The sequence below is a fragment of the Macrobrachium nipponense genome, chromosome 6 (genome assembly GCF_015104395.2).
Source record: "Macrobrachium nipponense isolate FS-2020 chromosome 6, ASM1510439v2, whole genome shotgun sequence".
Classification (NCBI taxonomy): Eukaryota; Metazoa; Arthropoda; class Malacostraca; order Decapoda; family Palaemonidae; genus Macrobrachium; species Macrobrachium nipponense.
In genome coordinates, this window is record NC_061108.1 from 36,139,606 (window position 1) to 36,163,553 (window position 23,948).

General features: G+C 39.9%; 1 protein-coding gene across 4 annotated transcripts in view; it reads right to left on the bottom strand.

Annotated features, from left to right (window-relative positions):
* Nucleotides 1–23,948, bottom strand: part of LOC135216186 (DNA topoisomerase 3-alpha-like) — a 308,863-nt gene that overhangs the window by 77,325 nt on the left and 207,590 nt on the right. For all 4 annotated transcript variants that reach the window (XM_064251319.1, XM_064251321.1, XM_064251320.1 and 1 more), the window contains exon 13: nt 21,359–21,457. In XM_064251319.1, coding sequence (XP_064107389.1) covers nt 21,359–21,457 — 99 coding nt within the window. The remainder of the gene's footprint in view (nt 1–21,358; nt 21,458–23,948) is intronic.

The following is a 23,948-nucleotide window of genomic DNA, read 5'->3' on the forward strand; positions in this document are numbered from 1 at the left end:
CGTTCACTATCTCTGCATCAACTTAGATGTGCGCCCTCCAGGAAAGGAGACATAAGAAACATCTCAGATGAGCTTTAAAATGAACTGCTGAAGCAAATACTATCCCAAAGCAACTACTGGGACCAAATCTTGGCCGACGATAACATCATCTTCCATGAGCACCATTCTCTCCTGCTACTTTCTGCCCTACACTTTAATCTGCAAAGGAAAGTGCGAGGGTTTAAAGTACTATCATTTACCGACTGTTAGCAAGACTAGGTTTGGTAAACAAGCAAAATATGCAAAAATTTGGCCCAAAGAAATGAGAAAACATTCCAGAATTACCTTTAAAGCAAATACTGATAGAAGAATTTACACAGTCGATGCCCTGTAAACATCATCAACTTAAATTTTTGGCCTAAAGGAATGATATAAAATACAAAAATTCCTTTTTTAGGGCAAAGCTATATTGGTGGCTCACATGAAGCCTGTGAATGACAAACATCTATGAATTATTTTAAGGCAAATGTTTTTAACAATGTCTAGTGAATCGCCTACTCCCTGTAAACATCATCAATGTAAACAATATTTTGGCCTAGGGAAATGGCATAAGATACAAAATTACTTTTTAGGACAAAACTATATCGGCGACTCACAAGAAGCCTATAAATGACGAACATTCATGAATTACGTACTTTAAGACAACTGTTTAATGATGTCTAGTGAATCGCCCACCCTCTATAAACAACACTGATTTAAAAGCTTAGCCTAATGTAAGATGCAAGATAAGCCCCATCATGGCACCATAAATTGTCGAGTTTCGGTTAATGACGGTTTTCGCATATCGGCACCCCCTCGGGAACGGAACACCCACCAATAACTGGGGACTGCCTGTACAAGATTTACTTTCCTGGGCAAACCTATATTGGCAACTCGCAAGTAGCCTAGGCAAAAAACGGGCAAAAGTTGTCTAGCTTTTAGCCTAAAAGAATAATGAAACATTAAAAAATCACTTAGAGGCGATAAAGAGTATTCAAGTATTTATACTCGGGAAACACCCTTCAAAAATTTAATAATAAGACACAACTATATACCGAGAGTTTACAAGTAATAAGAACCAATAAAAAAAATGCAAAGTATACCCTAAAGGAATGGTGAAACATATGAGAATTAATTTTGCTATTCATTTCAGTGACTGCAAATCATTGTTTTTCTCAAATATCTTTCAAATTAATCATTTGATCAAAAAGATACTTTGATACAGTGTACAAGACACCCGCTAATTTTTGGTAATATAGTGCATTGTCAAATGGTGTTAGTCAAGGCGTTTACTCTTTACTTATAAACGCAAAGTCGCATGAGTCATTGGACTCGTCTGCAGGATCCCTCCCTCCCATTCTCTCACTCTTTCTTTATTGCCATTTTTTCATCTCCCCCTCAATACCCCTCTGTAATTTACAATATGCAATAAAACACTGCTTTCCATATTTTTCAATAACAACAGATAATTGGAGAGTTCATAATGAATAAGATAGCGAGGTTTGACGTAACAACCATAATAATGGCTCATTTTCTCCATTTTCTGTTAAAAGTATCTTTGGCATGTTAGCGCAACAAGGGAGGTGTGGGGGGAAGGTGCAGTGAGACAGTCCAGAGAGTGTTTGAGGATGTGTGCCTCACACCTAGGGTAACTACGAAGGTGATGACTTATATCTTAAGAGGTATCTGCTCACAACAGCAATTCACCTGATGACGCAATAAGGAGGTAGACAAAGCTCCGCCTACATGGGGGATTTGGTCCACGAATAACATCCACTAACCTGTAACCTGTAGATCCTGTAATTATCAACACCGAGATTGATAATGAGGATGATTTGCTCCTTGATAGAGAAGAAGACTGAGTAAAGTTCCTGTAATTTTGTTTGCATCACTTTTCAACCTATGATAACACTTAATACACATAGAGAGAGAGAGAGAGAGAGAGAGAGAGAGAGAGAGAGAGAGAGAGAGAGAGAGAGAGAGAGAGAGAGAGAGAGAGAGAGAGAGAGAGAGAGAGAGAGAGAGAGAGAAATGTCTTGTACACTGTGTCAGAGTACCATTTAGATAAAATTATTAGTCTGAAAGTTATTTGAGAAAAATGAATCGAGGTTTCTGAAATGGATGGTAGTGCCGAACTATTATCATCAGCTCACAAGGGTAAACAAAAGATTAGTTGACAAATCAACTCAATAATAACAAAACAAAAAAGAAATAGTCCTGAGATTCCATTGAAGGGTACTAAATATGCATTCAAGAGGGAATGGACACCACTGAAATCCAGTTAAATAAGCCAGAAAATAATGAACAAGCTACCACCATCACAGGTGTTCACCCGATGGCGGCAGGAACAAACTGAGCTTACTGCTTACAGTTGTTCCTATTCTTTTCCTGCTAGTGGGTAGGACTGGTCACCAACACAACAGTTTGAAGCATTACCTGCAAAATTCTTAATTCAAGCTGCTGTATATATGGACTTATAGCTATGTAATTACTAGGCAAGTTACTTACGTATACAATTTTGTTTCTTTAAGTACGTAGAAATATTCACTTTTAAAGGATATTATTTGGAAATCCAGTTTTTTGCTTGTTATTATAAAAAAATGTACAATGTCATACAACATTTAAGTACTATAATTCAAAATTAAACTAGAAAGAAACTAATACATAATGTTAACATCTAACTAAGAAACACCTCAGATGTGTCTTAGTTCATTTCCATCTTGTATGGAACTAATTTTTATTTTGGCCAAACTCCCTGACCTTTTCTCAGATAGATTTCCCTGAAATCCATAAATGACTCTCAGATAGGGGAGAGCAGTGATGATTCGGACTGTGAGATGGTCCGGACAATGCATTTCCTGGAAAACAAGGGGCACTCGGCTCCCAAAAATCATGTGAAAAGTCGAGAGTTTGTTTACCATTGGCATATGGACTTTGGTTGAGAGATGATGCTTACTTTAGTATAGAGGTTAATTTTTGTAGTTTTTCTCGTTTCCTAAGTAATTTTTTGTGTTTGAATCATAAGGTTTGGTGTGGTGAATATAAGGGAGTTGATTAATATCAGTTTTGGGTGTGAATTTGTACAGTATGACAAAGATGTTGTAGCTATTACCTGTCTGTAATCTCAAAGTACTTGGAGCTGGGGGTGTCATCAAAGTTATATGTGAGGGATGATTCGGACAGTCTGGGGTAGGGATGATCTGGACATGTCCGAATCATCTCTCCTAGCAAACCTTTAATAATTATGAATTCCAACAAAGAAACATTATTTTCACTAACAACATTTGTTATATTTTGTGTATGTGCATTCATTAGCCACTCTTTGCCTTATAAAGAAGCACTTAATAAACCAATCACAGAACCCCTCATTACAAATAGTCTATCTTTTGCTTCAGATTGATTATAGTTCCTTAAGGTCTATCATGGGATGAAAGCATAAGAAGAAAACCAATATGGTTCAGTTAAAACAATTGCTCTTGAGTTAGGAATCCCTCAGAACACATTTAATGATTATGTGAAGAAAGATAGAAACAGGGTTGACCAGGAGGGTTCTCACCACTTACAAGCACAACCTCACGCAAAGTAACACCACAACCATACACCATCATCACAATAGTAGTTTCCTCCTGAGAATATTTGACCATTCCCAAAAGCTGGAGGGAGAAAGGGGACGGCTAAAGGGAGAAAGCGGGGAAGATGCATAATTGCAATAGACACTCCAGAAAAGCTTGAACTTGAACAAAAAGAACAAAAGAAAATGCCAAAAACTCAGCCGAGAAGGAAATCAAGTTTGGAAATGATGGCCCAAGAACATCAAAAAAGCAAGAAATATACCAAAAATTTAGACAAAGAGGACCAAACCAGTGATGAAGACCTTCATCATCACCTTGAACATCTCTTGACAGCTGAGCTTAACAATAATTTTTCTGACATCTCAGAGGAGGAGAATGAAGACACAGAAGTTGGTTTCACTGATAAAGTCTCAGAGGAGGGAGATTTTGTTCTTGTTGGGATAGATCCAGTAAAAGGTAGCAAAGTCTATTAAGTAGGTAAATTAATCAGCAATTTAGACAGGTATGATGGATTTCAAGTTTCTTATTTAAGAAAATAACAGAAATTTGCTTCTAATATTTTTAAGTTTCCAGAAATTGAGGATAAGGTGAATGTAATTGGAGTGCTTCCAAGATCCGTTCAGTATGGTATTAAAAGAAAGCAGGGGGCATTTCAAAGTTTGTTTTTGTTTTGTAGGATATAATATTCGTTAGGCCAACTTTAACATTTAGGCACAACAAATGTCATGTATTTGAGTTACATTTTGTTTGGTTTTCACTCATGGAGAGAATAAATTCAAGTATATTTTGGTTATTTAAAAATTTGATGGCAAGGATATTTCAAATTTAGTTTTTGTTTTGAGGGATACAATATTCTTTAAGCCTACTCTAAGATTTATTCTCAGGAAACATCATGGATTCGAGTCACATTTTCTGTCTGCCATTCATCAAGGGCGAGAATAATCTTTTAAGTTGATCTTGATTATTTCAATAAAACATTCTGTATGATATTTATGTTTCATTTATCATCTGACTTGAAGGTAAATATCAATTATAATAATTGTCCGAATCATCCCATGCTCTTGTCTGAATCATCACCATGGGTAGGGATGATTTGGACATTTTGGAAACTTTCATTTGAAGATAAACAGCTTCAAGTATAGTAAAGTATACTAGCCACATTCACTCATAAATTACAATGATGAGGTTACACACTGACATGCCAAGGTTATAAGTATTGGCGGATTCTAGCTATTTGAATCATGTTTAATTTGTTGTTAGTATGAGTAGTACTAAGTACTATAAGTATTTATTATGAACACAGGGAAAATAGTACTTTCTATGACTTCCAAGTTAACTCAAATGTAAACATCGACAATATTAAAAACCAATTTATGAACAACTAATGATACGAACGGCCATCCAGAATGTAACTTATTGGTAAGTAGGACGGTGACTGTACTCAAGCTTCAAAGCAGTAAAGGATCAATTGATAATTGTCATACCTATATAAACTCTAAGACGATACTACTATAATTTACTGAGAGTACGATTAATTTTTATGCACAAGATCAACTGTGGTGATTTGCAGCAAAACTAGGTTAAACATCAGATATTTGTCAGATATTAAGTTCAAACCATTGCAATATCCCAACTCACGTAATCCAATATCACTGATTGGAATACTGGTATTTTTGTCAAATTTGTTACTCCAATGAATGTATTTTATGCTGCCAAGCTGAATTAACCAGAATGTAAACTGTGATTAACTGTGAGTACTTTTATGTAAAATATTTTTCTGTTTTTGTTACATATCATTATTTCAATAGTTTGTTAGTCATTGCAAGAAAGTACTGTACAATGCCAAATAAGCCTCATAATGTTAGAATAAAAGGAAACCTAATTAAGCATTAACAAGAACATTCATCACACCTCCAAGAGAATGTTCAACAACCACAGATTGAAAAAAGTGTGGCAGATTGAGATGGTATATGACAGAGTTATAAAAGTTAAAAACATCCCTGGGCAGACATGCACAACAAATATAATTATTATAAAAAAACACAAAGCTACAAGCTAAAATCTGTCTCTAAATCACTCATTCTAATGCTTACCCATTTCATCTACATAAATTTTTCTACTAAAAAATTTTCTATTTAAAATCAAACTATTAACATTAACATTTCTATATAAAAATCAAACTATTAACATTAACATTCTGGACAAAAGTAATAAAGCATAAAATAATTATTCAAATTTCTGTCAGACAAACAGACAGACAAGACACCATTCAATTCTTGTGGTGAACTTGAAAAATGGAAAATTACCTTCTTAAACACTAAGTAAAACAAATTTGTGGACAGAGTTCAGCAGCAAAGTTGGTGTCCCCTTTTTAAAGAGGACAAAATATTTCTCAAAATTTCACCTCTATACAAGTTAGTCTATTTTATTCATTATCTGTGTTTTAAATCTTTTAATATTGTTTTATTAACTATGCACACAGGTACAGCTAGTACTCATTGTCAATAATACATAAATCAAAGGTGATTGTGTTAAAACTCAGTTTGATATGTATGCATATATGTATATAAATAAATGTAAAAATGCAAAATAATGTTGTCTCTTCACATTATCTGGTATGATGACCTGAGTCAGTATAACAAAAATATCAACTAGAGCCATTTGAACACTCAGAGCCACACAAATATTAAAAATGCTGGCAATTCTTTTGCAAGAAGGTGCAAGAAAGGAAAATCTTTCAGGTAAGGATTCCTCTGATTCCTCATAAGGATGGTAAGAGTTGGATTCAGTACAAAAACCTCAGGAACAATAGTGAATGAAGCACTGCTTAGTCTAGGGGACAAGGAGTACACTAGCCAGCATGCACACTCTCTCTCTCTCCCAGCTGCTCAGTAAACTGGGATGCATGGACCACAGATGCATGAGGTAAGCAATTAACACAAATTGTCAAAGAATTTGTTTCCATAAGCATTACTCCTTGCTTTTTTATTATCTTCCTGGCTTTGAAACCCATCCTTATCTCCCAGTATATTTTGGAAGGAAAATGCATCTTGCTATACAGTAAAGATAGCAAATGATCTTGAAATTGGATCCTGCCCCAAATAAGTAAAAACCCACAAGGGGAAATAATAATTTTGATATGATATTTCCCTATCTCCAACAGCTTAATTTTACCTGAAATAGAGATACTTTTAAAATTAGGAAAATCATTCACAAAGCTGAGCTTTCAAATGTTCTATGTCTAAATAAACATATCCTGCAGTGGTAATGCTAAAAAAATTTTTAGATTGGTTTATTGACAATTTTGTTCACCACTTGTATCACACTGTGAACCAAAAATTCTAAAACGAATTATAAAAAAAAGTCTATTCAAATCATTCAGAATAGGTCCATGTGAGTTATGGACTGTTTTTGACAGTTTTATGCATAAATTAACATACAGGCAGTCCCTGGGTTACAATGGGTTTGGCTTACAACGTTCCGAGGTTACAACGCTTTTAAATTATATTTATCAGAAATTATTTCCAGGTTTACGTCACATGTTCCAGGGTTACAGCACCTACAACGCTGATCTGGCAGAAGAAATATGACACCAAAAATGCAACATAATCAATATTTGCAGGGTTTTTTGATGAAATGCAATAAGAATGCAGTTTACAAAGTTTTGATGCACCCAAAGCATTAAAAGTATGGTTTTCTTAAGATTTTTTATGATATTCCGGCTTACGACGATTTTCGGCTTACAACGTGTCTCAAGAACGGAACCCCCGTCGTAACCCGGGGACTGCCTGTATCTAGAAATGTAATTGGTACAAAAGAATGTTTGGATTGGTTCCTGGACAAATTTGTTCATTGTTTTTATGTAACTGTGAACGAAAAAGACTTGTAAAAACATCAGTCTATGAATGATTCTACCTTGGATCAAGTCTGATATATACACTATACTATTCTGAACCGAGTTAAATACGGCAAAATAAACTTACCTCGTGATCGCCCTCAGCTGATTTCCAGACCAAAACATTGATTGCTATATTTATATTTTATAATATGCAATAATAATATTGGATATAGTGAAGTAAAGCATAAATTTTTAAATGATCCATGGAAAAGATGCATATTCGTTGTTTGTATTTTATTTTATAATAAAAAATACAGTGGACCCCCGTATTCGCGTTCTCCAGATTCGCGGACTCACACATTCGCGGATTTCTCTCGGGAACATTTCCCTGCATTATTCGCGGTATTTTTCTATGGTAATTATCCATAAATTCCTGGTTTTTTTGATGAATTTTATCATAAAATGCACTTTTTGTGATAAAACTATTAAAAAAACCATGTATGAAAATTTTTAGTGGGTTTTTCTTAAGTTTTAACCAACAAAATAGGCTGTTTTTAGCATTTTTAAAGGGTTCCAAACATTCGCGGGTTCTAACTATTCACGGGGGGGTCTGGTACGCATCCCCCGCGAATACGGGGGGACCACTGTACTAATATGTGAATATTACATACGGTAATTTTAAATCTAGTGTATGATGTCATACCCATAAAAGGGATTTTGACAAAGGAAAAATCTATTTCGGGGGGGAGACCTGTGTCGCCCGGTGAAAAGTCCCTTTTCTAAGTATAAATAGATCCTAAATATACCAGAGAAAAAGCTAGCATGGTATGCTGAAGTTACTACCCTCAGCTCGATCACCCCAAGGGCATCGGTATAGCACTAGGGCGAGTGGAAGCCACTACCAAGAGGTCTTCTTGCCAATTAGAGGATTCCTTACAAAATCCCTCCCACGCCGAGGGCTGTTACAACGGTTACTCCTCTTACCTTTCGCTCGCACTCGCTACTACTACTACTACACGGCTGCCATCTTCATTCCTGGAATAGACACCCAAGCTTGGACTGGCTAAGGGTGGGACTAGGAGAAGGGATGGGTTCACCGGGCGACACAGGTCTTCCCCCAGAAATAGATTTTTCCTTTGTCAAAATCCCTTTTTTGGGTTCGACCTGTGTCTGCCGGTGAAAAAGTATCAAAGAATTGCCATCCAAGCTTAACAGATACCAAACAAGTATATAAAAGGGATAATGAAACCTAAGCTTCACTTAAGAATAAATTTACTGTGTCGTAATAGGGCGGACATCTTACCTACTAATTCTAATTAGGACTTAAACTAGAGCTTAAAACTAGTAATAAAAATAATATAACAGAATGGTATCTGAAGCAATATACAATAGATTATGTACAGACATGTTAGTCATACCAATATGGTCTCAATGCTAAGTACAAGTTCCAGTGACGGGATGGCAACAAAGCAGCCCGGCCTGGAAGAGAGAGGGTTGGCAGGGAATACGAGCGAGGCAGGTAGGAAGGAGAGAGTATTTAAGGGAAAGGTAGTGACAAAAAGGGGCTAAGGAAAGGAGTTGATAAGACTCGGTCATTCAGGGGAGACTATGCTCCCTGCAGCCATTGTTGGGAATTTAAGGGCCTCTAAGTTCTTTAGATAGTGGCGTTTAAATACTGCTGGAGATTTCCAACCCGTATATGTCTTCAGGTCATCGAAATTCATATTGTGAAAATAATTAATGGAGGTAGCCACTGCCCGGATGTCATGGACGTGTGGGACCGATTCCGGGTTGGCCTGTTTAATATAGTAGAGTATTTGTTGTCTGATACCTTTAAGAGAAATCGTACCACCTTTCTCTCTTAATGAAAAGGGGGCCTGAAGTTTTTTCGGAAGTCCTGGCCAGATAGGATTTAAGAGTAACTACAGGACACAATGATGCGTCCTGTGTCAGAGGAATAATCTTCCATGGAGCCCACCTGTTTTGTGGGTCCTCATTCTTAGCCAAGAATTTCCGATCTGGGGATAGTAATACTTCACCCGACTGGAGGAATTCAACATGATCTGGATTTCTAGAGAGAGCCAAGAGTTCAGATATTCTGGCACCTGAAGCCACTCATTGTCAGTGTCTGAGGCTAATTTAAGTACATCATTCAAAAACCATGAGACCGTTTGAGGGCGGCCTATTGGTCTCAGGCGTGCACATGCTCTTGGAATCGAAGAGAAGTATGAATCTGACAAGTTAATGTTACAGCCAAGCTGAAAAATCTTCCTTAAGGCCGATTTGATCGTAGTAATGGTACTAGCGGCTAGGCCCTTCTCAAATAGAGTTCTAAAGAACGAAATTGCCAGATTTGTAGTCATATTTTGAGCACCTGAATCTTTTACAAAATTAGCCAACTTCTTCACTGCTGAATCATACTGCCTGAGCGTTGATTCTCTTTTATCTGATTCTATGAATAAGATGTTCAGTGGATCAATACTAGCGTCCTCTTGGGCCGCAAACTTCATGAAGTCCATAAAGTTAGGGCACTCAGAGTTTTTGAGGAAGCTGACACAGTCTGAGTTACTACCTGTGTCAGTTCTGGACGGGGGATCCGTTTGTCGCAACGAATGTATGAGTTGAGACAGGACAAGTCCAGAATCACTCTTCTTTTGTCCGAGTCCTTCTTTGGGACACTGAACAGACATCCTTGAAACTTTAGGCGTTTTACTTTATAGCCTTCTTCTGCAGGAGATCTTTGGTATAGTCTATAAGGTTCGCCGTTGGCATCTGGAAAAACTGATTGGCGGAGGGGGCCCTTTCTCCCATTTCCACCCCTTTTGAGACTATACTGTGGGCCCATGGACTGAAGGCCCAATGGTCCCGGAAGAGATATAATCTCCCTCCCACCTGCGGGTTCTCACTGGCTGGCTGCAGGTCTGCTACCTCTGCCTCCACGGAAGCCTCTACCTCTTGGTCCGCCTCGTTGCCGGGCGCCACCTCTGGCCCTGCTAATTCCGGCATGCCTGTTGTAGCTGCGAAATGCACCTCGTGACTCGCAGGCGGGGTTGAAGGCTGGGGAGGTCATTATGGCTGTCGAGGTTGAAGGCTGCTGAGCCGGCGGAGTTTGTACTAGGACTGTTGCTGCGGTTGAGCCTTAGATGTTGAAGGCTTACCGACCTGGGAGACCGGAACAGCTTGCACGACCGCCTGAGGCCGGGAGGCCTGGTAAGGATTAAATCTCCTTGGCCTCTTCTTGGGTCTGGTTTGGTATCCGGGGGTATCGAACTTCCTTTTGGGAAGGAGTCCCCAACGGACCCGAAGACACTGGTTAGCTCTGGCTGCCTCATGAAAGACGTTGTTGACCTCGTCTTTTGGGAACATATTTTTGCCCCATATTGAGGACTTTATGAGCCTATTAGGCTCGTGCCTTATAGAGGCACTTGCCAGGACGTGCTTCCTGCAAGCTCGTCTCGCCATCACGAAGTTGTACAGGTCCGTTTGGAAAGTCTGTAGTACAGCTTTCGTAAGGACCCGGAACAATTGTTCTTCAGTATAAGTCGATGCTACCAACTCCGCTGCAGTGACGGAGTTGATAGACCTTCCCAATCTAGTCCTTGCCTCGAACTCCGCTTTGACCAAGTGGTCCGGAATCCTAGGTAGCTTCTCGGAAAATAGGATGGAAGCGCAATCCGGATCAAGTTTACCTGCCGTAAACGTAGTCGGAGCGTCATTCCAGAACTCCACGTAGTCGAATAACTGACCCATCCACCATCACCACCGGAGTGGGGAACGACACAAGAACGGAAACTGAGCTGCGGCAGCTTAGTGCAACACTCCGGCAGTAGGTGTGAGGGTGAGTCACACTCTGTCGGCACCTTAAGGGTCCGGAGATATCTACAGAGTAGTCCTCTAAGCTTAACCTACTCAAAGTCTCATCTCTCGTTGTTGTAAGTAATGCCGGCGGAATGGGCTGAAGCAGCGGATCAGGGGAAGGTAATTCCTCTATCTGAACCTGAACGCCTCTGGTAGGAGCATAACTCCTAGCCCGAATCCGTAGCCGGGGGAGGACAACTGGAGGGAGAGACGACTGAGCAGCGGAGCTGTATAATGTACAATCCGGAGCAATGTCCGGCGGCTGGTGCAATAATAGACCGCTGTAAAGCCGGCAGAGCTATCCACTCGGAGACATAAGGGATTACATATAATACCAGTAACCTCCCGCTCCAACCCCAACTCGAGCGGTCGTTCATAGATAAGACTACTAGAACCGCAAGCTATAAGCGTCTGGCAGAGCCGAGCTAGGAAGTGGGGGAGGGGGGGGGGAGGGGAGGGAAGATGGTATGTGGGGTGGTTGGTCGTGATCATCTGGCCACCAACCCGATCAGAGATGGACACCTATTGAAGGCTGTGTAGCCTACTACTACTACAGGGGTAGTAGGCCGACTGGGCCTATGGCCCGTCATAATTGGTACAGCGACCGATCGGTGATCACTCTCAACCAGGAGGACATGGCCTACTACTAAAGGTTATACTAAAGGAGGCTAGGCCAGGACGATATACATACCAGACCACTTAATGTACAACAATACAATAAATAATATATAATAATAATAATGAGGCATCATGGAAGAGTTGCAGAGGAACATAAGGTGAAAGGAGAATACCCAGTATGGATCTAGCCTAACCTTCCGAGATCACTACAGAATCGGTCAGGTAGGCCCCATAACCTCCAAGGACATCATGGTGTGGACGGTGGCCCTCAACCAAACCTTCCAAATTCAAATTTTTCGATCTGGACAGGTAGGGAGGATAGGTCCAACGATATGATAAGAGAGAGACTCTCTATCCTTGATATCCTCCCTGCTAGCACCGTAGCGCAGACAGGGGGAGAGGCATAAAGGGTACAGGGGAAGGGACACCTGGCCTACCTTCCAAAACCCAGCCTAGGCCTGGTCGATTAAGCCGGGGAGGGAAGCAACTCTTCCAACCTCTCAGTGATATGAAAATCATCAACATGCATAAATCAAGTACCTATCTGGTTCGCATTAAACAATAACGCATACATGTCTCACATCGGGAGAGAGAGAGAGAGAGGACTCTCCTCTCCAATGGTAAATGTGATAGGCTACTAGTAGCCTAACAATTTAACATATACCATATGATAAAATTACGCAGGGATAGGCACTAACACGCTCTTGAGAAGCTGGGGGGAGCCAAAGGCTAGAATATAAATTAATCAAACTTTCTTTAAAACCCCAGAGGACGTCAGGAGTGTGTTAGGCCTTCCTTCCGAATTAATCCGAACTCGGTCGGTTAATAATTAAGCACATGATATGAAAAATTGTCACTGATGACTGTAATGAATATAAAATTAACATAAATTCAAAATTAAAAGGGAAATAGTGAGTAATAGAATCACACGCGCTCTGATGATGCTCCCAAAATGGCGGATGAACCAACGGCGCCCCCGACACGTTTTCTAAGGGGCCGAAGGCAACAATTGAATGCATCATAATGATACAAATTACGAAAACACCAATTGGAATACTCAACTTAGATGGAGGGGGAAGTTCCACGGAAGACATCGTTGAATTTCTGGAAAAGCACTAAGGGAGCTCTGAGAAGCGTGTCGCACTCACAAAGCTAATTACAGGAATGAAGATGGCGGCCGTGTAGTAGTAGTAGTAGCAAGTGCGAGCGGAAGGTAAGAGGAGTAACCGTTGTAACGGCCCTCGCCGTGGGAGGGATTTTGCAAGGAATCCTCTAACTGGCAAGAAGACCTCTTGGTAGTGGCTTCCACTCGCCCTAGTGCTATACCGACGTCCTTGGGGTGATCGAGCTGAGGGTAGTAACTTCAGCATACCATGCTAGCTTTTTCTCTGGTATATCTAGGATCTATTTATACTTAGAAAAGTGAGCTACAGGGACTTTTCACTGGCAGACACAGGTCGAACCCATAAAATTAGCTTCAAAATTAGGTCCTCAAAAGTCGTGTGATATGTGAGTATATAATGTAATATAATACATTTGACCTAACCAAAAAACTAATATCTTGTTTTCATAAATATTCATCCTCTTTTAACACTACCACAGTATGTAGTCTTGGGTGAATTGTTGTCCCTTTCATGGCACTAATTGCATAAGACCAGCCATGTACTCTGGTGCAATCCAACACGAGGGCCACAGGGTTTCAGTGACTGCTTTAGCAGACAGCATGGATGGGACAACAGCTAATGCAATATTTTGAGATTCTGATAGTACTGGATACTGGGTTATAGAGAAATTTTTTTAATGTTAAAAGACCAATCTACATCAATACACATAGGATATAAAAAAAATACATGTTATTGCTTAGTTACACTTCATAAAAATGCTACAACACATCTTTAATAGAACCAAATAAAAATAGAATAAATAGTGAAATCCACATAATACAGTTATTACAAATAAGAAAATACATTTTATTCTTCAACTTGAACACACACTGCATGCTGTTACCATTAGTAAAATTACTACAAACATGTTTGATTATGCTATCTATTTGTAAACCCTGATACCACATACATATCCATTTTACTTCTGACTGCTAACAACATTCTCTTAAATTACGGGTAATTTGAAGAGGGTGATAATACACACCATTCAAATTTATTCGTCCTGTTAACTCATCTACTGCAATCTGCCTACATAGTAATGAATCTTTACACTTCATATATTTTTTCTTTTTTCTCAGTATTTTTTTACTAGTTTTTAAACATGATATTGTTATGATACAATAAAGTTTGTTCATACTTACCCGGCAGATATATATATAGCTGTATTCTCCGAAGTCCGACAGAATTTCAAAACTCCCGGCACACGCAGTGGTCGGCCAGGTGGTAGTACCCATTCCCGCCGCTGGGAGGCGGGCGTAAGGAACCATTCCCATTTTCTGTCAGATTTTTCTAGTGCCACTGTCTCCTGAGGGGAGGTGGGTGGGCACTTTGATTATATATATCTGCCAGGTAAGTATGAACAAACTTTATTGTATCATAACAATATCATTTTGTTCATGAATCTTACCTGCCAGATATATATATATAGCTGAATCCCACCTTTGGAGGAAGGGGGAGACAGATTTGATTTTGGGAAACAATTTCATATATATGATTGATATTTTGGTTCCTTAACTGTTAGCATAGCTGACTTCGTGAGTACCGTCACCCAAGTCTGCTTCTGCTTTACTAGAGACTCCAGCTAGGTAGTGACCTGTGAAGCTGTTGAGTTCTAGAGGATCTGTCAACAGGGGCGTGACCACAAAGCAACTAGATCCTATATTATAGACCTCCAATTTCGGTACTGCATTCCTAGAGGTGCCAGCAAGGACGTGACCTGTGTAGCTGGTGCGCTCTCATGAACTGTCATGGGGAGCGTGACCACAATGTGACAGATCATATAGGTGTTGTTTAGACACCGAATGCTGTTAATGCTTCACTGGAGGTGCCAGCAAGGACGTGACCTATGTAGCTAGTGCGCTCCAGATGATTTGTCAACGGGGGAGTGACCACACTGTGACAAAAACATTTTACCCTACTATGAGGGCAAAGCAAAAACATTACCACCTGACCTAGCCTATCTGGTTAAACTTCGTATAACCAAGGCTAATGGAGGGAAGTCCGCCTAAGGCGGCCTACCCAAGACCACAAAAAACTAAACACCTACATAAACATCATAAAAACAAAAAATAAAAATAAATAAAATTAAAAAGTCCAAACTAACATATTATTTTCTAAATGATAGGAAGAGTGCTACTCTCTGTCCCCAATATAGTGTCTGCTGCGACATATGGGCCCAAAGAGTAGCAGTTCTCGTATGTAATCCTCACCTCCCGAAGGTAGTGAGAGGCAAACACTGAATTACTACGCCAAAATGTGGCATTCAAGATGTCATTGAGTGCCATGTTCTTTTGGAAGGCTACCGACGTAGAAATAGCCCTCAGTCCATGCGCATTCACCTTCAACACTTTCATATCACTGTCTTGACAGGATGAATGCACTTCCTTGATGGTGCCCCTCAAGAAAAAAAGCCAAAGCATTCTTTAACATTGGTAACCTTGGCTTCCTGACCGAACACCACAAGTTATCAGAAGGACCTCTTATAAACCTTGGTTCCTATCTTTTCAGACGGAGGGTTGACTTCCTGGCTATTGCTTAGGAGTCTGCTTCGTCTCAAGAGCCTCAGCGAGGATGTGACCTATGGGTAAGAGTTCTTGTGGGTCTGCCGATGGGGTCTTATCCACTTACTCGGCAGAGCCTCACTGGCATTTGTCAATGGGTGCTAATCCACTCATATGACCATATACCTATGCCTATTAGCATAATTAAGGACCACAACACCGATCCCGATCACCTGATCCTAACACGAGGGTTAGCGCTTAATTTGAAAAGTTATCCCCAAACTCCTTTCAAAAACCCCAATAAAAATCACTAAGTTAAACTAAAAATTAGCTCACTAGTTAAGGATCAGTGTCGGCTCCCTATCCCAGCAACGTATCCGCAGACACTAATAACCAAGAGAAAAGGATCTCTTGTACGTTAAATTGACATCCTTCGTGTAATGGGAGGTCAACACAGAATTGCATCTCCCGTAAGTGACAGCTCATATGTCCTTTATGACATATTGTTATGGAACCAAGAAGAATTCACAAAAGCTCGCACTTCATGCATAGGTTCGAATGGACTGGACATGAGGAACTTCAGAACTACATCCAAGTTCCAAGACGGCAACTTGGGTTGTTGAACCTTCATCGTTTCGAAAGATCTCAAGAGTCGTGAGGTCTCTGTTGTCCGCCAAGTCCAGGCCTCTGTGCCTAAAGACAACTAAAAGCACACTCTTATAACCCTTGATTGTAGAGACTGCAAGTTTTAGATCCCTTCTCAGAAAAGGAAGTCAGCAATCTGGCTCACAGAGGTCATGGTGGAGGAAATGCCGTTCTTCTTGCACCAACTCCTGAAGACTGTCCACTTCGATTGGTACACTGCGTTGGAAAACGCTCTTCTTGCACTGGCGATAGCTTTCGCCATTGACGTATAAAAGCCTCTCGCTCTGGCCAACTTTTGGATAGTCTGAATGCAGACAGACTCAGAGCGAAGAGGCTTCTGTGGTACCTCTCGAAGTGGGGCTGTCTGAGTAGATCTGTCCTTACTGGAAGCGTCCTCGGGAAGTCTACTACAAAGGCCATGACCTCTGTGAACCACTCTCTCGCAGGCCAGAACGGGGCGAACAAAGTCATTCTCGTCCCTTCCGACACCGCAAACTTTCTCATGACTTCCCCTAAGATCTTGAACGGGGAAAGGCGTACAGGTCCATCCCCGTCCAGTCCCAGAGAAGTGTGTCTATCGTCACTGCAGCTGGGTCGAGTACTGGGGAGCAGTACAGTGGAAGCCTCTTCGTTCTGGACGTCGCAAAGATATCCACGAGCGGACGTCCCCATAACCCCCACAGCTCTTGGCATACCTCCTGATGCAGAGTCTACTCGGTTGGCAGAAGTTGACCTCGTCTGCTGAGGAGATCTGCCCAGACGTTCTCTACTCATGCTACAAATCAAACTTCGTAAGGATCATGACGTCCAGTGCCCTTGCCCACAGCAAGATCTCCTTTGCCAGAGCAAAAAGGGACTGAGACTGTGTTCCTCCCTACTTCTTCAAGTATGCCAGAGCTGTGGTGTTGTCTGAGTTGACTTGGACTATTCGATGAGAGACTTTTTCTTGGAAAAACTGGAGAGCTAAAAAGATGGCTGCATTTGTTCCTTTAGGTTTATGTGCCAGGACACCTGTTCCCCTCTCCAGGTGCCTGCCACTTCCTTTCCCCCTAATGATGCTCCCCATCCCGTGGTGGACGCGTCGGAGAACAACACTAGGTCGGGGCTCTGAAGCTTGAGAGACACGCCCTCCGACACCTACACTGGATCTAGCCAACATTTCAAGTGATGTTTACCTCTCCTGAAATTTCCAAGATCATGTGTAGATTCTTGTTTTCTTTCCAATTGTACTTGAGAAAAAATTGTAACGGTCTGAGGTGCAGTCTCCCCAAGGAAACAAACTTCTCCAGCGAGGAAATGGTCCCCAGTTAGACTCATCCATTCCCTCACCGAGCACGAATCTTTCCTTAGGAAGGCTAACACTTTGCCTAAGCCTTGCTGCTGACGTCCCTGGGAGGCGGAAAAGCTCGAAAAGCCACTGAATCCATCTGAATCCCCAGATACACGATGGATTTGGTTGGGTTGGGATCAGATGTGACTTTTTCGAAATTCACCAGTAGTCCCAGGGACTTCACCAACGATTAAGTTGTTTGAAAATCCTTCAGACACCGCGTTTGAGTGGAGGCATGAATGAGCCAGTCGTCCTTCGAAGATAACAATTGCGAAGGAGGAGGCTGAGGGGGCCGCAGGCTGAACTATCTTCAAAAAAAGGATCCGAAGCCATCGAACCAAGACCTTCTTCTTCTTCTCAACTGACACACGTTTGGGAAGATGGTAACCGTGCTCTCTAGACAACCTCTGGAGACGCTTGCATGGAAAAGTTCTAGAGAGCAAGGCCAACTTGGCCAAAAGAGTCGGAACGAGGAGAAGGAGAAGGGACTGCCTGGACTCTTGATTGGCAGCCTATCATCCTTCCTCTCGCGATGTGGCTTTGCCTTTCTCACTGCAATCAACGAAACAAGTTGTTGTTGCAAAAAGACACAATCATCCTTTTCGATGGAGAACATTCCTTCTCAGGCAAAAGGCTGATCCTTTGAGAAGACGTGGGGGCGAGGGAAGCCCTCCTTTCCTTCTCACATGGACCGCCAAGGATATATCTTTGGAGCGACCGAAGCGCTCAAAAGCATACTCATCGGAAGACGTCCTCTCCTGGTGAAATCGCAACACAGCAGAAAAGAGAGAGAGGACGATGAAGCGGTACCCCCTCCCTTGAGACCAATACATCATACATCTTAGCTCTCTTTTACTGCCGGAAAGTCTTCCCAATTGCCCACGGAGACGACCGCAAAGCAGTGAGAGCTAACGGACGAGAAGCGCCTCCCCCTCCGAGGAACCAAAGACGACGGCCCGCCTGTGCGACATAATAGCGTCTTTTCGTTCTCCTCAGAGGGAGCGAGACCCTCCGAGAGTTCCAACTCCTGCGCGGGGAGGACGTCTCTGAAGACAAAAGTAATCTTTCAAAGATTCGAATTCTATGAGATTATGAGCCATGACATCACCTATAGACGAATCTTGACTATGAGAGATGTTCAGAAATCATTTCTAGATCATCTATGCTATTCCAGTTTTTCTGCAGGAAAAACTGGAGAGGTGTGAATTTCAGTCTATTCAGGGAAAACAAACTTCTCCAGCGAGGAAATGGTCCCCTGCAATTCATTCATTCCCTCACCGAGCATGTTTCCTTCCCTAATAAGGCTGCGTTTCACTTAAACAGGAGTAATCTGAAGACACTGTAGAAGATTGTTCATTTGTTTCTTCCTCCAAAAGTCTCCTTCCTGAGATCCATTACTATTCTCTGATTCTTCGGCGAATGTCTGAAGAAGCATTACGTTGTGCGTCCAGCCAAGCGTCCAGCCGAGCATCCTGCCAAGCGTCACGCTCGGCGCTGCCGTATTTGGCAGCGGAAGGAGTCCCCCTCATAATCGAGCAAGGGACGTCTCGGCGAGCTAATTGACGGCATCTCTTGCACATCATTCTTGTTTCAAGGGAAAATCATGGTTGTGCTATGCCGCTGTAGACTCGGACAGAATTCTGTTACCATGCGGTAAACAGAACCAAAAAAGGTCTAATATATAATATACATACACACACATATACATTTACACATACCATATCTATACATATATAATTATAATTATATATATATATATATTATATATTATATTATAATAATAATTTTTATATATATATATATTAATTATATATATATATATATACATATATATATATATATACATACTAATACACATATATATCTATACATACATATATATATATATATATATTATATTATAATTATATTATATATATATATATATAATATATTAGTTTATAATATATATATAATATATTTATAATATTAATATATATATATATATATATATATATATACATTACATATACACATACATATATATTATACACACATACTACATACACATATATATATTATTTATTTATTTTCATTTATTTATTTATTTATTTATTTATTTTATTTATTATTTTTTTTTTATGAAAAAATTCTCGCAAAGTGAAGATGTTCAGTCATGTATGCTAGAATTCCCTCAACCCGAGGGCTAAGGCCGTGATTGTAGGGTAGAAATACGGTTAGTCCGTCAATCCCGCAGGAGAGAGAGAGACGTAACCTACCGCGCATGGCAGACAATCAGATGGAACCGAGCACTGGCATTACGCATTAGTGACAGCAGACTCAGAGAACGTTCGTCGTTCTCGCACTGCCTGCCTGAGTTGCCACCTACACCATTCTACGAATGAATAGGGTTACTATCATTTATAGCAGCAGAAACAAAAAATCCAATCAAACTGGTATATTTAAGCAAAACTGAATTTGCTAAATATAAAAGGCTAACTTGGTATTGTCATAACAATACCTTAAATGTTTAAAAATAGGGAAACCGGCAACCCCTGAATAGTTGCAGGGAGAACCGATTAAATGTAATAAGAATAATCGTACTCTCGGTTGTCCTCCGTATGGAAGTTAAACTCTGGTATGAGTATGTAACTTGAACCATACAACCGCTTGATAGTAATATGACGTAAGGGCAAAAATAATATTACTATGATACAACAACGCTTGTTCACCTTTACCCGGCAGATATATATATATACATATATCTGACTGGTAAGTTTTATGAACAAACGTAGAGTATTTTAGACACTTGGACAGCTACCTCCCTACTACATTCTGCCTCGCCGAGGTAGGGAGAGCCATCACGCGGTAGTGTTTTGTCAATGAGAAATTATACGCTTACGCGATAGAATGAACACTCATGGCATTATCACTATACTTCACTACACTACTAAAACTTTCCAATGCAAACATGATTCCAGGCTACGCAAAGATTTAAGAATCACAGATAGGGTATTACCCTCCAAAGACACTATTGTAGGGCCCAAAGGCATCACAGGACTTTGGAGGGATAAAATTCTACTGGACGGGTAACTTGTGTTACACGCCTGGAGGAAGACCTCCTTACACTATCACGTTCTAGTTTACGTACCTATGATTCATAAGCCTCAATAAAAACAATCCACAATTAGCGTATGCCTAACCACCGATCCAAATCAAATAACCAAAAATCAATCGAGATACTCAAGTGACCAAAAGAGTTCCAAAATCCAATGACGGAGGTGCAGAAAACACTTGTTGTCTGCACCGGCGACAGAAAATATCTGACAGAAAATGGGAATGGTTCCTTACGCCCGCCTCCCAGCGGCGGGAATGGGTACTACCACCTGGCCGACCACTGCGTGTGCCGGGAGTTTTGAAATTCTGTCGGACTTCGGAGAATACAGCGATATATATATCTGGCAGGTAAGATTCATGAACAAATTTATAATTTTCTTTAACAATAATTCATTTTTTATTAATATTTCAACTAAGCAGAATACATATACGTACACACTTCATTTGGAAATCACATGCTGGAGTTCCAATTCTAACAAAGATATCCTTCCTATGAGGTTAGAAAAGGCCTATGAAAAACAAAACCTTTGGCCTTTAGGATGCATGGTAAATCTCTGAAACAATTGCATCTTTGATGTTTGGCAATATGGAGCTTTAGTGAGGGAAAAATCATTATGTGAAAATTCTAAAATGGCTAAATTGGGAAAAACAATCCCATTTTCATGACTGTACCAATATACTACAACTACTGATGTTTTAAAAGATACAGAATTACTTACCGGAGTTGGCAAAGACAAATCAGGAAAAGTACTGTCATCTGATGGTCGTTGTGGCTGTTCATTCAAAAACTGAGCTAATGCAGTATCAATTTTTTCTGCCTGAAAGCATTACATTTAACATTACTGAAAAGACAAATTAAATGTTGCAAATTCAGTTTCTTTACTACAATGGCCTAGCATTACAAAATTAAAAGAATTTATCAGTGTCATTCCAGATGAATTTCAAAAGTAAAGTCACCAAGTGAATTACTATATTTTAACAAACAGAATAAAAGTACGGGCAGTCCCTGGTTATTGGTGGACTCAGTTAAGGGGGCCGGCCAGCTAATGCCATTTTTTAAGGACAGGACTTTGACATTCATACCACTTAATGTGACTTGGGACATCTCCAAACAGCATATGATTTTCGCCTCTGACCTTCGGTTTTGTGACGCCAGGGCGATTTATCCCGAAAATAACGATTTTTCAAATTCTATCTCCTCCTTTGATATTTAATAATAAGACCTGGGATCACTACCATATATAGACCTCATGTAGACCTCCAATCAAATGAAGAGTTTTTTTTCTAAAAGTCATTTTTTTACTGGATATGAATTTTTTTATGGTAAAAAAATAAACCCTATAAATCTGGAAAAAAATTTTTAGAAAAAAAAAACAATGGAAAAAAGGGCTTCACTTGATTGTTCTATAATGTCTTTCTAAGATATATACCAAATTTCAATGCTATAGCTTTAAAACTAAGGGAGAAGATAGAATTTGAAGGTCGATAAGTATACAGGCGGTCCCCCGGAGTTACGACGGGGGTTCCGTTCTTAAGACGCATCGTAAGCCGGAACGACGTTCTTGAAAACATGTCCACAGGGAAAATTTCACTACTAATTTGCAATTTTTCTTAGGGCCGTATCTCTAAAATTATCACTAATTTACTTTTTTCATGTGCAACACTGTGTATTCACAAATTACTGTATATTTTTCATTAAAATACGAGAGAGAGAAGAGAGAGATAGAGAGAGAAGAGAGAGAGAGAGAGAGAGAGAGAGAGAGATAGAGAGGAAAAGAGAGGAGATAACTCCCCTTACGGTTTCAATAGATTGAAATGAATGTCTGTAGGCAACTTTTTCCCCCTCCCATAAATACATATATTTCTCCAGAGAAGAGAGAAAGAGAGGACTGTGCAATTATGTTTGTCTGTCTATCAATTCTTTTGCTGAGAGTGAGAGAGATAAAAGGAAGAAATAGAAACACCAAATGTATGACAAGTATCTTGTGGAGAGAGAGATAGAGAGAGAGAGAGAGAGAGAGAGGAGAGAGAGAGAGAGAGAGAGAGAGAGAGAGAGAGAGAGTTGTCCTTACAGTATTTAAAAGAGAGAAATGGAATGATTATTGTATTTAAAATACTCAAATATGAATTTTGTACTTACAGTTAATAAGTATTATTATTGGAAAATATTAATGATTAACTTATTACATACATGTCCATGAAAATGATCTCATCTCAGTGAGAGAGAGAGAGAGAGAGAGAGAGAGAGAGAGAGAGAGAGAGAGAGAGAGAGAGAGAGAGAGAGAATTACATAAAACCATTAAATTCGTTGACCATTGTATGGCATTAAGCTCCGAGTGACACTTGAGTTGAGTTAGGGAAATTAATACAGAAAAGACAAAGGGAAGAATTTTCTTTTGAAATTAGTTATCGTATTATTACTACTTCTATTATTATTATTATTATTATTATTTGAAAATATAATAAACACATGCATCTACCATAAAAATTCTCTCATCTCAGTAAGAAAGAGGAATTATCCTTACAAGTGAAATGGAAAGGTCATTTTTGTCATCTCTTTAAAAATACGACCATTATGAATTTTGTAATTAAAGTTTTATTATTATTATTATTATTATTATTATTATTATTATTATTATTATTATTATTAAATAACTGAAATTATCAATAAACATTTTACATACTAGTACCATAAAAATTCTTTCATCTCGGTAAAAGAGAGAGAGAGAGATAGAGTGTTTATCTTTCTCTGTTCTCTCAAAAAATACTTATAACGCTTCCAGCGAAAGAGAGGGAGGGAGTTACCACTATGACACATTATTATCTTGTGCAAAGTAGAGAGAGAGAGAGAGAGAGAGAGAGAGAGAGAGAGAGAGAGAGAGAGAGAGAGAGAGAGTTAACCTTAATTAAAAGTGACATGGATAGATTAGTACGTATTGTATTTCTTTAAAATACTATCACATATGAATTTTGTAATTACAGTTATTATTATTATTATTACTATTTGAAAGTATTAAAAACAAATAGTACAAGTACATAAAAAATCTCGAGTCTCAGTAAATGAGAGAGAGAGAGAGAGAGAGAGAGAAGAGGAGAGCGAGAGAGAGAGGAGAGAGAGAGAGAGGATGAGAGAGAGCGGAGAGAGGGGGGGGGGGGGGGGGGGGGGGGGGAAAATTTCAGGACCACGTCATTTACCTCCCCCCTTTGCAACACCGCAGCTCTTCCCCCTCCTGGCTGTCACAGAACTTGATATATCTGACAGTTTTAGTACCTGGATCTCGAGGAAAAGGTTACAGAGAAGACTGGGAT